The sequence below is a fragment of the Lynx rufus genome, unplaced genomic scaffold, assembly GCF_022079265.1.
Source record: "Lynx rufus isolate CCGP_SWC_20201006 ecotype Redwood Valley unplaced genomic scaffold, mLynRuf1.p SCAF_9, whole genome shotgun sequence".
NCBI lineage: Eukaryota > Metazoa > Chordata > Mammalia > Carnivora > Felidae > Lynx > Lynx rufus.
In genome coordinates, this window is record NW_025814897.1 from 108,910,344 (window position 1) to 108,926,280 (window position 15,937).

A 15,937-nucleotide genomic window follows, 5' to 3' on the forward strand; every position below is an offset into this window, starting at 1 on the left:
TGGAACTTGCTTGACCCTGGGGTGGCCTTAGGAATCCCCTGTTCTATCTTAGCTGGGGCCAGAGAGAGACAGCTACTTGCCTGAGGATAATAGCCAGTTGCCAACTCTCCTGCCTCGCAGCCTGATACACTAACTCCTATAATCTCAGGACGGGTTTGGCCTGTCTCTGCCTCAGTTCTCACCTGTGGAATGTTCTCCATCAAGGAAGAAGCCTAGGGAGCTAGGGTGGGGAGTTAGGGCTGGGCCAGAGTTGCTGTGTTTCTGGGTGGTTTGAGGGTCTCAGATAAGCCTTAACACCACTCGTCACAGGGTCTTTTGAAGATGCTGGGGCTCTGCCTCTAGAGTATGGAGGCATTCTAAGGGATTGGGGCAGCAGGGGAGGGGGGCTCTTGCCCCGGTGGAGGGGGGTAGAGGGTTCCTGGTCAGCATGCCTCTGCCTACGTAGCAGGCCCAGCTGACCCTGCCCAGTTTCTGTTGTTGCAGCAGCTGACGTGCTGGTGTACCTGGCGGATGACACAGTGGTGCCCCTGGCTGTGGAGAACCTGCCCTCACTTAATGCCCACGAGCTGCACCGGGCTGTCCGTGAGGTCCTACAGCTCCCAGACATCGCCCTGGATGTCTTTGCACTCTGGCTTGTCTCCCCTCTGCTGGGTAAGGCTTGGCAGTCAGAAGCCCAGGCCGGAGGGTTGGAAGGGCAATGACCAGTAGGGAGGGGACAGCTTCCGGAACCTCTGGCCACAGACATCAGGAGAAAGTGGGACTTCTGTATGTCCTGGAGCTGTCCACCGCTTCTAGGACACCTGGATCCTCTGCCCCCACTCTCTCTCTGCTGGTGGCAGAGGAGGGGTCAAGCCTGCCCCTCAGCCTCGCTGGTGCTGGACCTGGGGCATGAAGAGGATCAGGACTGGGGGACAGGGATGGAAGGGATCTGCATTCACTGAGCATGTGGTCCATGCCATGACCTGAGCTGGCATTTCTTGAGCAGAATCTCTCCTCACCCTAATGGCCCAGCCCTGTCTTACAGATGAAGAAGGTGAGGTTTGGAGTGGTGGGTTCAGTGACTGGTAGGACCCAGATCAGAATGGAAGCCTGGACAGGGCCTCCTCAGCCAGCCTCTGAACTGGAACCTCCTCGTTGGGGGCAGGGAGGAAGGTGGGCCAAGGAAGCAGCCACCCCCGAGGGTGGGGTGGACAGGATGAGTGGGAACTTGACTTTTCTGCACGGGGCGTCCAGCCCTGCTTGGTTTCTGGTCCATGACCACCTGTGTCCTGTCCTTTCAGGCTGAGATCCCAAGGCGGGGAGGCGGTAGCTCTCCACATCCTCGGGCCTGGGGGCGGGGTGGGAGGTGGGGGAAGAAGGCCAAAGGAGAGGGTGCCCCAACAGGTGTCAGGGCCAGGCATGTCTGCTGAGCTTAAATATTCTCCTTTCTTGTAGAGGAACAGGGGCAAGAAGGGGGTGATGTGTCCCCCAGTGGTTACCTCTTTGTCAGGCCGGTGGGATTTGTGCCTCTGCCCCAGAGGGAGAATCTCTAGTGACCAGTGGGAGACGGAGTGCCCATCCTGTGTATCTCCATCCTGTCCATGTCCTGTGTCCAGCCCCCCACCCTGCCCCGTTGGAGCTTCCTGTCCAGCTGCTACTCTCGCCCACCCTCTTCCTGCTGGCAGGGCTCCTCCACCCATTCCCCATCCAGCTCAGCCTACCCCTTTTCCACCCTCCGGGTGTGGGTCGAAACTGCGAGCCCCTTGGTTTGTATCTTTGGGAAGCTGGTGGTGTCTGTTTCAAGGGTTTCGGCTGGCCCCTGCCCCGCCTCAGGCTCTGTCTGTCCCTGCAGCTGGGCAGCTCCTCCTACTTCCTCCGCCCCCACTCCCTCCTCTTCACATTCCTGTCCCCCCCCCCCCTCGCAAGAACATGAATGGGCTGCCTGTGTGGCCGGCCCGGGTCACCCTGGGGCACCACCCTGTCCAGGAGGAGGGTGGCTAGAGGCCCCAGCATGAAGTCAGTGCCCACTTGGTTCCCTGGCTGGGTTCGGGAAGGCTGAAAGGCCATTTCTTCTTTGACTCAGGCCCCTTGGAACCCTTGGCTGCCCCCCAACCCCAGAGTGGGTTAAGCTATGACAAATGCCCCAGGGCTGTAAGGGGGGAGGGGTGCTGTGGGCTGGAGCCACCCCTCAGGCTGGATGTTTGGGGAATGTTTGTCCTTCTCAGTGCCCTTGTCACTCTGCATGGAACAGGCTCCAGGGACCATCAGTCTCATTCGAGTGAAAGCCTCCAGACAGGAAGGTCCTGTCTGAAAGTGTGTGGGACCGCAGGGTCAGTGTAGTCCTGCTCTGATCACGGGAGTCCCCTGAGCTGCTGGAGCTCGAGATCAGGGCTGGGCTGTAGACAGAAGGAAGGGCACCATTGCCCCCGGTCCACTCTCCCTCTCAGTGTGTCCGGAGGTCCCAGCTAGTCAGTTACCTTGGTCACCTCACAGGTAGGTCCAGAGCCGCCTCCCAGCACCCCTGTGGCGGCCAGTGATCTAAATGCCGGGGACACAGTGGGAAGCAGGACCAAAGGTGTCCCTGCCCTGGGGGAACTCGCAGTCTGAAGTGTGGTGCAGGAGCTGTGGTCCTGGTTGCCACGAACTCTTGGTGGCCTTGGGCAGGCGCTGTCTTTCTTTGGACTTCAGTTTCCCACCTGTTCAGTGGATGGTCTCCGGACCCTCTGGCTCTGGCATCCTCTGAGCATTCCGGTGCAAAGCATGTGGAAGCTGAGTGGCCGGGTGGGGAGGGTTGAAGACGGAGCCTTTCTTGGAGGGGAGAGGGCGCTGCCACTGGGTGTGGCAGGGGCCGCGGCAGATGGGTGTGGGCAAGGATCTAGGTTGGAAATGAGGGACAAGGAGCCACTGGGAAATCTGAATATCTGAGAAACGTTGGAGGAGAAAGGGGTGTGAGGAAGCTGAATGCAGGGGTGGATAGGAGACTCTGCCAGCAGGAGGGAGACCGGTTTGGGGGGATTTGGCTACTGTTTTGTGTTAAGATCAGGGACCAGATGGGGGCGCCTGGGTGGCTCAGTTGGTTAAGCAACTGACTTTGGCTCAGGTCGTGATCTCACAGTTCGTGGTGAGTTTAAGTCCCACTCCGGGTGAGCTCGAGCCCCACTTCCGGAGAATACAAGCCCCGCTTTGGGTGAACCCAGCTTCTCTCTCTCTCCCCTCTCTGCCCCTTGCTTACTTGCGCCCTCTCTCTCCCAAAACAAAAACAAAAACAAAAACAAAAACAAAAACAAAAAAACGGGGATCAGATGGAAGCCCAAAGAACAGAGATAAAGACCCTTGGCTTCATGCTGGCAGGATAAGGTGCCCAGCCCCCTAGTGGGGGATGAGGGAGGAGATAGGGGTCAGAAGCAGGGTCAGAAGGCAGGAGTAGCTAGTCGATGGCATGGATATTGCCACTTCCCCACTCCCCCACCTCCAGCAGCCATCCTCATTCATCTGATGGCTTGGAAGTGGCCTCTGACTTTTCAAAGGCTGTGGTCACTGACGCGTAAGGTGAAAGTGCTTTCTTATTCCTGGCCCGGGGTGTCGAGCCCTGGGGCCAGCTGGCTGCCCAGAGTCAAGGGGCCACGAGAGATGCACTTGGCCATTCTGTCCACCCATGTGAGGGCCTGCGGTGGGCCAGCGGTAAAGCAGTGAATGGGATAGAGCCACTGTTACCCGGGTGACCCGAGGACTCAGCAGCTAGTGGAGCATAGGCAGGGAGGTGACATCAGATAGTGGTAAACGCCGTAAAGGCAACCACATGAGGGTGTAGTTGGCACGGAGGAAGTGGATGAGGGGAGCTGCCTCAGTGAAGGGTCTGGGGAAGGACACGCTTGAACTGAGACCCAAGCCAGCCGGTCATGTGGAGGGCGGTGTGGGGGGATGCCTGAGGCTGGAGGAACAGCGCGTACAAAGGCCCTGAGGCACCGACATGCTGGGGAGATTCAAGCTATTGAAGAAAGCCGCTATGGCAGGAGCAGAGCGGGAGAAGGAGTGAGGAGGAAATGAGGTGGGCAAGCTGGATGGCATGGAATAAAGGTCAGCCAGAGTTCCTGGGGAGGATGCTGGAGGTGAGGCCTGGAGAGGAGGAAGCCCAGGCTCTGCCAGGGGCAAGAGAAGACAGCCTCTTGGGTCTGCGGGTCCCAGTTATCAGCTTTGGGCTCTGCTTCCTGATGGCAGTGCTGGGTTCTGCTGTACCACTATCTCCGGCTCTTTCTGTCGGCCACCGCCTCTCGTGCTGGAGGGAACAGTCAGAGGCTGGTGCTGCCTAGAGCCTGACCCTCTCTCACCTGTTGTGTGACTTTGGACAAGTGACTTAACCTCTCTGTGCCTCATTTCTCTGCCTGAGTGAAACGAGCATAGCGTTCTTACAGAGCAGATGCACGTAAACCACTCGAAATGGTTCGGGGTGCTTGTACCTGCTCAGTTAATACCGGCCACGACGGCCATCGTCGTCGCCTTCGTTCGCGGGTGGCAGTCGTACTGGCCAGAGGCCACACTCACGGCCGCTTCCCCTCTCGTCCCGCAGAGGTGCAGCTGAAGCCCAAGCACCAGCCCTACAAGCTGGGCCGCCAGTGGCCGGAACTGCTGCTGCGTTTTACCGACGCCCCCGATGACGATGTGGCCATGGGTCAGTGCCGCCCACTGACCACTGAGAGTGCTGGCCCGCATCTCTCCCAGGCACCCTCGGCCACTCCTTCCAGGGGAAGATCCTTGGTGTGGAGGGGTGGGGGGCAGGCTGTGCCAGGGGCCAGGGAGGGCAGCCCCTTGGGCCTTTGGGCCTCACTAACCAGCTTTTGCAGGATCCTTGAGGGGAACCCAGGAGGGGGGTGGCCCCGGGGGTCAGCAAGTGCATTGAGACAAGCCAGCCTCCCAGTCTCTGGACAGCCCTCCGGCTTTGTCAGTCGTGGTGGGTGAGGGGGGCACTAAGCCTGTCAGGGGAGAGGGCTGGGCCGAGCCAGGGAGCCGGGCGGTGACCCCAGCCTCTCTCCCCAGATGAGCCTTCCCTGCAGTTCCGAAGGAACGTGTTTTTCCCAAAGCGGCGGGAGCTCCAGGTGAGGCGGTGAGCGCCAGGCGGTGCCCCCGTCCCTGGGGCCCTGTGTCCGGCCTCCCCTTGTCCGCAGACCCCTGGACACTGGTGTGCCACCCCAGCTGAGCAGCCCCTCCGTCCCGCACCGGCCCACAGATCCACGACGAGGAGGTCCTGCGGCTGCTCTATGAGGAGGCCAAAGGCAACGTGCTGGCCGCACGGTACCCATGTGACGTGGAGGACTGCGAGGCCCTGGGCGCCCTGGTGTGCCGCGTGCAGCTCGGGCCCTACCAGCCTGGCCAGCCCACTGCCTGTGCCGTGAGGTGAGGGCCTGTGGGACCTGAGACGGGGGCACGGGGTGGGGAGGGTTGTCCTGGAGCCCTGCTTGCAGGTGACCTGACAAGATCTGGAGTCGGGAGGCGTAGGCCCCCTGGGGCTGGCCCCGACGCTGTGTGACCTTGGGCAACTCACCCCACCTCTCTGAGCCTCCTTTTCCTCGTCTGCTCTGGGCTGAAGGGCCTGAGAAGTGGGAGCTTTGGGTGAAGTGACACCTGTGAGAGGAGCCCCCAGGTGTGCATGAGGGTGGAGCCTCCATCTGAGGCCAGGAGGGAGGTGAGCTGGTTCTTCCGGGGACTGACCCCCATCACCAATGACCGTCCAGCTTAGTTCCGCACTCCAGGGACGAGGTCCCGTTCCCCGGGCACTCCAGCCTGCGGGCTCTGGGCTTCCCACTCCCTCCCAAGAAGCAGTGCTCTCTGCTGTGACAGTGAGTGTGCCCCGGAAGCACACCAGGCCGGACTCTGACCTCCACGGACAATGGTCCTGAGGTTTAGAGGTAATTCCAGTGGAGATGAACTTTCGGCACAGCCTGCTCCTAGACCCCAGACTCCTCCCACCCCAGCGCTGTAGTGGCGGCGTGTTGGGGGAGAGGATGTTCAGAGACAGGGCCCTGTGCCAGGTGACTAAGAGCTGGGGCCCCACAGCGACCACCTGGCTCAGTCGAGCCGGAGGGCTCCCCACGGAGCTGGCTGGGGCTGGTGGCCGTAGGGATCCTGCCCCTCGGGAGTGTCTGCTGCTTTACGCAACCCAAAGTGTTTGTACTTGAGGGACTTTGTCAGCTCTGGATGTATCCAGAGGTGCAGAGGCTCCGGTTAGATCCCCAGACGCCTGTCCTCATTCTCCTGGCCCAGCCCCGTGTCCTCTGGGCCAGCTCACACTCAGGCAGGCCAGTTGTGTATTGGGAGAGGCCTCTTCCCTGACCCACAAGAGTCCTCAGACTCACTCTGACGTCCCCTTCCCTTGGCTGAGCCTCAGGTCCGACCAAAGGAGACACGGTGGCCAGAGCGCTGATGGGCCTGCCCTGAGCCTGCCCAGGCCCCACCGACGGGTGTGGGGAAGGCGGGATTTCCAGATGACAGGCGAGAGTTGTCGCTGGAAGATAGGATACGGGAGCACGAGCAACGAAAGTGCCCACAGCAGCCCCGAGAAGGGCGACGGCCCCCTGGACACCCCTTCTCACACTGCCCCGCTGTTGGCCACCAGGCCGGCGCTAGCTCCTTCCTCACCTCAGCCTTCCCGCTGGCGGCGGGTGTTTGGTCGTCCAGAAGCCCCAGGAGAGACCCCTCCCTTCTGTGGTGAAAATGGCAACCTCAGCGGTACTTTTTAGGTGCCAGGCACCTGCTGGCGCCCTTCCATGCAACCAGCGGTTGGTGTCCTCGTTTTATCCCTGGGGAAGCTGGGCCTCTGAGAAGGTCCTCGCTGCCCGAGGACATACCTCCGGCTGCCCCCAGCTGGGAGCAGCTGGCACGCAGCCCGCACGGTCAGAGCGCTGTCTGACGCGGGAACAGTGCGGTTATGTCGAGGTTCTTTATGGTTGCGAGCTTTTCTTCTTGGACCTGTGTTGACGGATTGTGGGTTGACGTGTTTTTTTTTTTTTATGTCCCTCTTTGGCAGAAAATCCGTGGAGAGGTATATGTAGGTCACTGGCTGTCCTGGTTTTTGGTTGTAAAAGTTCCACTAGCTCAGAAATCCAAACCTTCGTGACTCAGTGACACAGACACTGCACTGAAACCCTCCGGCCACAGGCTGGCTGTGCAGCGGGCCTGGTCTCGGCTCCCCCTTTGGTGTCCCAGCCTGTCTTCCAGGCCTGTCACCAGCCAGGCTTGCCGCGGGGCTCGTGGCAGTGGGCTCTCTGGCGGTCCTCGTCCGGGGCCTCGCCTGCCCCTGCCCGTGAGCGCGCCGCACCCTGAGGACCTCGGCACCTCTGGCCAGGCCCCCGCCCTGGAGCCCCGCCTCCCACCGAGCCCCCCACTTCCTTCCTCCGCAGGGAGAAGCTGGACTCCTTCCTCCCCGCCCACCTCTGCAAGCGGGGCCACGGGCTCTTTGCTGCCCTCCGGGGCCGTGGGGCCAAGGCGGGGCTGGGGGAGCAGGGCCTGCTGAACGCCTACTGCAAGGTGAAGGAAGCGGCCAGCGGTGACAGCGGGCGCGGGACCTCCCTCAGCACCCACTACCGTGCCTACCTCCTCAAGAGCCACGAGCTGCCCTTTTACGGGTGAGCGACCCCCTGGCTGTCATCGTCCCGGGCAGCCACGGCCACGGGGCCTCTGCTGTCCCCTCCCCTGACAGCCCAACAGTCTGCACGGCCTGCCAGGGTGCCCACCTCTGCGCCCGCTGAGCTCTGTCCTCACGTGGGGCGTGTCTCGGGCCCCACGGGGACCGAGCCGGACCCCTGTCCTCCCCTTGCAACTGTCCCAGGCCGGGCGGCGACCCTCCTTCCACCCGCCACGGTCACCTGGCCGCTGGACCCGCGGACCTTGCGCGTGGCCAGTTCTCTCACGCCACCAACAGTGGTCGGTGGCTCTCGGGTATCTGCTGCGTGCCAGCGATCGAGGCGCTGGCGATACCTCGGTGAGCAGAGAGACGCGGGCCCTCCCTGGTGAGGCCGCCTTTCCGGTGGGAAGTCAGACAGCAGCAGAAGTAGAGACCTCAGGTGGCACGAGTGGCAGCCGGGTGACCGGCAAGGACAGTGTGGCCGTGCCCCGAAGGGGAGATACGGCTCAGGCCGGGTGGTAATAATGCAGGAGGTGAGACGCGGTCAGATGCCGGGTGTTTGAGGGTACAGTTGACAGGATTTGCTAGACAGACGGACAGTGGGACAGATGAAGGCGAGGAGGCAGAACTCCAGGTGTCTGGCGTGAGCACACGAACGATGGTGTCATCAGCCGAGATGGGACCGTGCCACGGAGCGGGTTGGGGAAGGTTTGGGGGTTTGGATTTGGACGTGTTGATTTTGAGATGCTCGCTAGATACCCAGCTGGCGATTCCGGGCGGGCAGTTAGGTTTCTGAGTCTAGAGTCGGGTAGTCATTGGTGAGCATCAGCATCTGGGCGGTTTGAAACCTGGAGCCTGAAGACATGGCCAAGGAGGTGCGAGTGGACAGGCGCAAGGAGGCCCCGGGACGGCCAGGCGGGCGGGTGGGTCTCTACGAGCCAGGCAGAGGGAAGTGTCAGGGAGGAGGAAGTGACCAAGCGTCGCACGCTACCGCTTCCGGGTCAAATTCAACGTGCCCTGGGTGGCTGATGGTTGACCTTGGTTTCAGCATCGTGGGGTGGCAGCGGGTGGAGGAGAGTGAGAAGAGACAGGAGACAGCGGGTGGGGCTGGCCCCTTCAGGGGTCGGTGCTGTGCAGTGGAGTCCAGAGATGCAGCCTTTATGGGTGGATGCGGGGGCAGAGGCTTTTAATTTTTATGGTGAGCGAATGTGTGTGTACAGATCAGGCTGATCCGACAGAGGGTGAGAAACTGAGATGAGGGCAGCCAAGTGGCTGCTTCTGGTGGCTTCCGTGTCCTCAGTGAGGCAGGAGTCCCAGCCATCCGCTGAACCTGTAGAAGTCTTCCAGGAGCAGGGACAGGAGCGAGGCTGCTCTCAGGACCCGGAGGAGCACGTGCTTGTCTCCAGGCCAGTCCCAGAGCGAGGGTGCAGGCTGTCACAGAGAGTGGGACTCAGCAAGGGCTCTGGCTTCGCCTGGTGCGAGGGGGCGGCAGGCCAGGCAGACATAGGAGAGGGAAGGACGTGGCGGGGCAGGGGGAGAGGGTGGCGGCTCAGTGAGTTGGTGTGCCAAGGCCACTATACCTTTTCCCCTTCCCCGTGTCAAGCCCTGAAGCCTCCCTGAGTGGCCCCTGTCCCCTCATGGCCCCGAGCAGGTGCAGCTTGGCCCCACTGCTGCTGAAGGGTCTTGGCCTGACAGACCGTGGGCGGCGGAGTTCTCCCAACCTGATACGGCCTGGCAGCTGCCAGCAGCCTCAGCCCCATCCCCTCCTGGCGGTTCCCCGGACGTAGCCTCCTCTGTCCCACCCCCAGGTTCACACTCTTCTCTCCGTCTGAGGTGCCTGCCCTTCTCTGTGACGCTCCTCTCCTCCCCCTGCCTGTTCAAGCCCTCCTGTCCTGCATGGCCAGTGCAGATGCCACCACCTCCAGGAAGCCTCCCTCCCACCCCCTCTCTGTTTCTCCCTCCCCAGGGGCAGGTTTCCGTTTAACCGTCAGTCACCAAAATGGCTTAAACTTCTCATATGCCCAGGGCAGGGCCTGGCCAGAGCATTGAGGAGGGTGACCCCGGACGGTCTGTTCCTGGTGTGGGAGGTGACCGGCTAATGGCAGTTCCCCTTCCCAGGTGTGCCTTCTTCCATGGTGAGGTTGACAAGCCGGCCCAGGGCTTTTTGCACCGGGGCGGGCGAAAGCCGGTGGTGGTGGCCATCAGTCTGGAGGGCGTGCATGTCATCGACAGCAGGGAGAAGGTACCTCCAGCTTCTCCAGGGTGGGACCTGGGTTGGGGGAGCAGGGAGCCTCACTGGAGAGGGCACGGGGTGCTCACGCGGGCCTTCCTGCTTCTCGTGGGCTGGTGGTCGGCCCGGAAGCAGACTGGATGGCCTGTGTGGCTTCCCTCCCCCTCGGACAGTCCCTGGGGCTTTCAGTGTCATCCTGGGAGCTTCCTTGGGGTCTGCTCTAGGTCAGCTTTTCTGTCAGCACGCTAGGCAGGAGGGCAGCTAGGGAAAGGGGAGGCTGGGGCTGGGATTAAAGCTTCTGGGTGGAGGGGGTCTGGCCTGGCCTGGCCACTCTGCCGGACCAATGGCTGGAGACTAGCTATTGGTTTTCCAGAAAAGCCTCATGACTAGAAGCCCTCTCCGGCTGCCAGAGTCGGGCTTCTTCCCCTGTATTTGGCATAGGCTGTCGGTTGGTTCCCTGCGTAGATGGTGGTGTCGGCATCCTGCCCTGTGGGGCAGTTTCTCTGCACTTGGGCCAGAGTCTCTCCTAAGCCAGCAGAAAAGTTTTGGGTGACTTACCCCCAGAGAGGGACCCCAGCCCCTCCTGGGCACCTGTGCCCAAGTATGCTGGGCCCAGAGCCCAGCTCGGCCTGCTGAGACGCTACCCAGCTGATCTCATGGAAAAGCCCCCTACCCCCGACCCCTTCCCCCATGTGACTGCCCCAACTGTCAGAGGCTTGACCGGCTGGTGAGTAGTGCCATGGGTCAGGGGCTCTCAGCCTCCCCAGACCACAACCCCCTTTGAGGGTTTGATGAAAGTGGGGACTCCTCCGAGAAACTCATATAGGAACTCAGCCTTGGGGGTAAATAGCCTGGCCAGGCGTCCCCTCCTGGTGTCACGTGAGCAGGCTGGGGTGGGGGAATGGACTTGGCTCCGAGAATCCAAGCTCTGTGTCTCCCGCTGGCCAGCACGTCCTGCTGGGCCTGCGTTTCCAGGAGCTGTCGTGGGACCACACCTCTCCCGAGGAGGAGGAGTCTGTCCTGTGGCTAGAGTTCGATGGGGACAACGAGGGCACCCCGGTCAACAGGCTGCTCAAGATCTACTCCAAGCAGGTAGTGGGCATTGCCTGCACCGGGCGCGAGGTCGGGGTGGGGTAGCCTGGGCTCGAGGGGTCCCAGGCTACTGGAGGCTCCGGGCTGGCTGACAAGGAGGCGGGAGGGCTGCCGAGCGCCTGGGGACCAGGGGAGCTGACGTCAGCTGAGCCAGAGCCACTCTTGCGAGTCAGAGGCCCGGTTTGCAGATGCCACGCTGGGCTTGTGGCTGTGTGACCAGCCGGCCCTGGCTCCAGTCCTCGAGGCCCCCTGGGAGTTGGGTGCTCTCAGAGAAGTGGGCGTGGCGGGGCGAAGGCCCCTCGGCACCTTTGTTTCACTCTGTGCACACGGCCCTCATCCCTGCACCTCCCTGCTGCGAGCCCAGTGGCCTCTGCCTTGCCACACCCAGTACACAGATGGCTGTCCTCCGTCCCTGGCTCAGCTTGACCGTGAGCTCTTGGATACTCCTGTCCCCTGCAGTGGCTCCTCTGACCCCCTGGCCTATAGCATCACAAAGTCTTCCCTCTCACGGCTTTGCATACACGACTGTCCCCACTTCGGCTGATGATTCTGTCATTTTTACATCACTAGGCTAGACCCCTTTTCAAAGCAAATATGTTATTGTATCATCTGTAGAGAAAAGTTACCAAATCCTAAGTGTATGACTCAACGGGTTTTCTGAAAATAAACCCACGTAACACCTTTCAGATTGCGAAAAAGAACCAGGACCCCAGGAGACCCCTCGAGCCTCCTCCCAGCAAGGGCCCCCCCATCCTGACTTGTTTCACCCTCGAGTCTTTCTGCCTGTTTTTGAACCTTCTGGCACAGGCTCCCTCAGTTTGTTCTCTTCTGTCTGGTTTCTTCTACTCAGTGGTGTGTTTGTGAGCTCTGTCCCCCCTGCAGGTGGCAGTGGCTTGATCTTTTGGAGAGGCTCTCCGATGTCCCATCGTCCACGTTCACCAGCCTTGACTTTCCCACTCCATTGCTGATGGACACTTGGATTTCCCGTTTGGGGCTGTTGCCAGCAACGCTGTCGTGATCACTGTCGTGCGTGTGCTTTGTGCGCATACGTGGGCGTCCCCCTGGGAGTGGGATGGCTGGGCCCCCAGGTCAGCACACGCTCACTTGAGGAGACACTGCCAAGCCGTCCACAGCCGTCACGCAGATGTGTGCCTGCCGCTCCCTGTCCCTCCATTTCAAGTTAATTTTTACATGAAGTGTGATGTATAAATCAACATTCTCTCTCTCTCTCTCTCTCTTTTTTCTTTTTGTTCCAGCATTATCTGTTCAAAAGACTACCCTGTCTTCATTGAATTGCCCTGTGTCTCTGTTGAAATTCAGTTGACCAAGTGTGTGTGGGTCTATTTCTGGATTGTCTGTTCTGTGCCCTTGATCTATGTGTTTGTCTTTCACTAATAATCCCATCGTACTGATGACTGAAACTTAATAGTAAACTTGAAATTGGGTAGTATGATTTCTAGGACTTTGTTCTTTTCTAAAATTGTTTTTGACTATCCCAGTTCCTTTGCATTTCCATATAAATTTCAGGAAAAGCTTGTTGATTGTTACCCTTCCTCCCCCCAAAAAAGTCTTCTGAGATTTAGATTAAGATTCCATTGAATCTGTAGATTAATTTTAGAGAGAATTAACATCCTAAATCTTCCAGGCCAATAATTTCTACGTCTCCCTTTATTTGGCTTTGATTTCTTTCACTAGTATCTTATAGTTGTCAGCATAGAGATATTGTACATCTTTTATTATATTTATCCTTAAGGTTGTCTTTTTCTTTCTTTCTTTCTTTCTTTCTTTCTTTCTTTCTTTCTTTTTCTTTCTTTCTTTCTTTCTTTTTTTCTTTCTTTCCTTGGTGCTACCCTAGATGGTACTTTTTTATTTATTTTTATTTATTTGTTTTTTTGGAACATGAAAAAATTTCTTCTTCTCTCACGTAACATTATAGGTAGGCAGTCCAGATCTGTTATTGTGAACTCAGAGTCCTTTAACTTTCTTTCTCCACCACGCATATTCTCTTCTCTTAAATTTACCTCATGGTCCAGGATGGCTGCTTCAACTCCAGCCATCACATCTACATGCTCCACAACAGGAAGAAGAAAAAGGGAGAGGCAAACACCCCCTCTTTAAATATCAATTTTCGGTTCATTGTGGTATGTAGAAGTACAGTTGATTTGGAGGCACCTGGGTACCTAGGTTGAGCATCTGTCTGACCCTTGATTTCAGTTTAGGTCATGATCCCAGGGTTGTGGAATCGAGCCCCACATCGGGCTCTGCTGAGCTTACAGCCTGCTTAAGATCCTCTCTCTCTCCCTCTGCCCCTTTCCTGTGCTCACTCTTTCTCTAAAAGAAAAAAAGAAAAATACAATTGATTGTGTTATCTACACATTCATATATCCTGCAACTTTGTTAAATTCACTCGCTGGTTTTAATAGTTTTGTTGCAGATTCTTTGGGGTTTTCTCTGTAGACAGTCATGTCATGTGTAATAGGGGCGGTTGTATTCTGACCCTCCAGTGTGTGTGCCTCTGTTTGTCTTGACTGATTCCACTCCCGGACTTCCTGTACAGTGTTGAGTAGGTGTGAGCAGACATCCTGACTTGCTCCTGACCTTGGGCGGGAGTATGTTTGGTCTTGCTCGAAATACGTATGGTTTTAGCTGCAGGTTTTTCACAGACACCCCCATCTGGTCGAGGAAGGCTATTAGGTCGAGGAAGGCTAATAGTCCCTTCTGTTACTGGTCTGCCAGGCTTTATCCTGAATGGATATTAATTTGGTCAGATGTGGGGTCGTTTTAATGGCAGGCTCCCTGGACCTCAGAAGCATCACGCTGTGATTGACGTTTTGTTCCAGGGAACTTTAAGGGCTTCCCTGTTGTGCTTACAGCCCCGTATCCTCTGTCCCCACTGGCTGCCCTCCCACTCACCAGCCAATCTTTGCATGAGAAAAGGAGGCAGGCGCGCGGAGAATGGATGCCGGCTTTTCCTTCTGGGCCCAGGCAGCGTTTCCTGCCCTGCCCCTCTCCCCAGGGCGGATTGTGTTGCTCCGGAGAGGCCTCTGGCTGCACCGTGCGGGCACAGGTGCCAGGCCGCTGTTCTGTTAGCGGGGGGCCATCCCCTTGGCCCCTGACCCCCAACCCCTTGTGGGTACTCTTCTTGGGAGCACAAGGCAGGCATTCGGTCCTCCTCGGTCCCTGCTGTGTCCCACTGCCTATAGTAGACCTGGCACGGGGTAGGCATTCGGTGAGGATGTTGTCTAACCGAGGGATTCCACCCGCTGACGGCTGGCTGTCTGTGGACCCACCAGACCCCTGGTGTCCCCATCACATGGTGTCTGGACTGTGCTCACTGACACCTGGTCTCTTCACCTTTTATGTCAACGTGCGTTATATTTAAATTTTTTTTTTTCAACGTTTATTTATTTTTGGGACAGAGAGAGACAGAGCATGAACGGGGGAGGGGCAGAGAGAGAGGCAGACACAGAATCGGAAACAGGCTCCAGGCTCCGAGCCATCAGCCCAGAGCCTGATGCGGGGCTCGAACTCACGGAGCGCGAGATCGTGACCTGGCTGAAGTCGGACGCTTAACCGACTGCGCCACCCAGGCGCCCCTACGTGCGTTATATTTAAAATTGGTTGAGAAGGTGTCGCCTTTGAAGAACGTGCTCAGAGGGCGTCCCCCACCCTCAACCCTGTGACCTGACCACCACCGCCTTCCTCATGGGCCTGCAGGTTCTTCTCTCAGACAACTCCCTCCATTCCTTCCACCCAGGACGCCCTGCCTGAGCCCTCTTCCTGCCTTCCTTATCGTCTCTGCGCAGCTGAGTTTCTTTCCCATCTGGCCTGACTGCTGCCACCCATGGCACTCGGCCTTCCTGCCTAGAATGTTCTTTCTTGCCCAGCCCACCTCCCAGACCTGAGACAGGGACCCCTACTCATCCTCCAGGACTGACCTACGAAGTCACCCCAGGTGGATGCCTCCCCTGTCCCTCTGCCCACAGAGCACCTGACCCCCCCTTCCTTTATTATGTAAATGGCGTTTGTTTCCGCCTCGGCCTCCCCCAGCAGAAGGCAGGGGCCCGTCCATCTTATCCGTCTCGCCCTGCAGAGTATGGGAAGGCCATGTCCTGGGCCATGGCTCACCGCCCAGGCCTCAGGGTGGCCCCTTTCTCCCCCCCAGGCTGAGCTGATGAGCGGCCTCATCGAGTACTGCATTGAGCTGAACCAGACTTCAGAGCTCGCCGCCCCCCAGGAGACTGTGTCCGGCCCGCCCTCGGCCGCCAGCTCCCTGCCATCTTCTGCTCAGCGCCCGCAGCTGCAGAGGCAGGGCAGCGTGGTGTGCAGCCGCCTCCAGCATCTCTCCACCATCGACTACGTGGAGGAAGGTGAGCATGCGCACACGTACACACACGACGTGCACACGCACACACATGACACGCGCGTGCACATGCACATATGCGCGCCACGGGGAGCCCCGGGGACAGCGAGGTAGGGTCCAGTTGCCAGGGACCTAAACGGGAGAAGGAGTGAAGCTGGGTGAGGGTCGCATCTTGTGAGCTCTGTGATTAGGAATGGGGGCCCCTGGGGCCCTGGCGGGAGAGTCCTTTTCTGGCCCTGTCACTGTTGCGTCCACAGATGTTCCCTGCAGCAGTGTCCAGATGTGACAAACTAGAAATGACCGACGTCGGTTAGTTCGGTGTGGGGACAGAAACAAGGGGGCCACATCCAGTAGAATCAGGGCAGCTGGTAAAAGAGAGGGCTGAGTGCAGGGTGATGTCCCAGTCCGGGCCCTGGAGCGGACAGAGGGTGTTTATAAGGAAACCGGGGAAGTCCCGAAGTATGTAGTTCAGTTCATCATTTCGTACTGGGGTTTATGTTTTAGTTTTGGCAAATGTGAGACGGCGACGGAGGATGCCAGCCTCAGGAGAAGCCAGATGAGGGCAAACGGGAACTCATTGTATGATTATCTTTGCACCTTCTCGATAAATCTGGTTTTATCCCAAAATAAGATTTTAAACACAATAACAAAGACC

The 15,937-nt window shown here is 58.7% G+C and overlaps 1 protein-coding gene across 4 annotated transcripts in view; it reads left to right on the forward strand.

The window, feature by feature from the left end:
- Window positions 1-15,937, forward strand: part of FRMD8 (FERM domain containing 8) — a 33,211-nt gene that overhangs the window by 1,459 nt on the left and 15,815 nt on the right. For 3 of the 4 annotated variants that reach the window (XR_006960508.1, XM_047070253.1, XM_047070252.1), the window contains exons 3-10: window positions 484-651; window positions 4,547-4,648; window positions 5,014-5,072; window positions 5,204-5,370; window positions 7,374-7,598; window positions 9,716-9,839; window positions 10,776-10,919; window positions 15,085-15,289. Coding sequence is in view for 3 of the 4 variants with exons in the window: in XM_047070253.1 (XP_046926209.1) it covers window positions 484-651; window positions 4,547-4,648; window positions 5,014-5,072; window positions 5,204-5,370; window positions 7,374-7,598; window positions 9,716-9,839; window positions 10,776-10,919; window positions 15,085-15,289 (1,194 nt within the window). In the remaining variant the exon portion in view is untranslated. The remainder of the gene's footprint in view (window positions 1-483; window positions 652-4,546; window positions 4,649-5,013; window positions 5,073-5,203; window positions 5,371-7,373; window positions 7,599-9,715; window positions 9,840-10,775; window positions 10,920-15,084; window positions 15,290-15,937) is intronic. The other variant, XM_047070251.1, reaches the window with a different exon arrangement.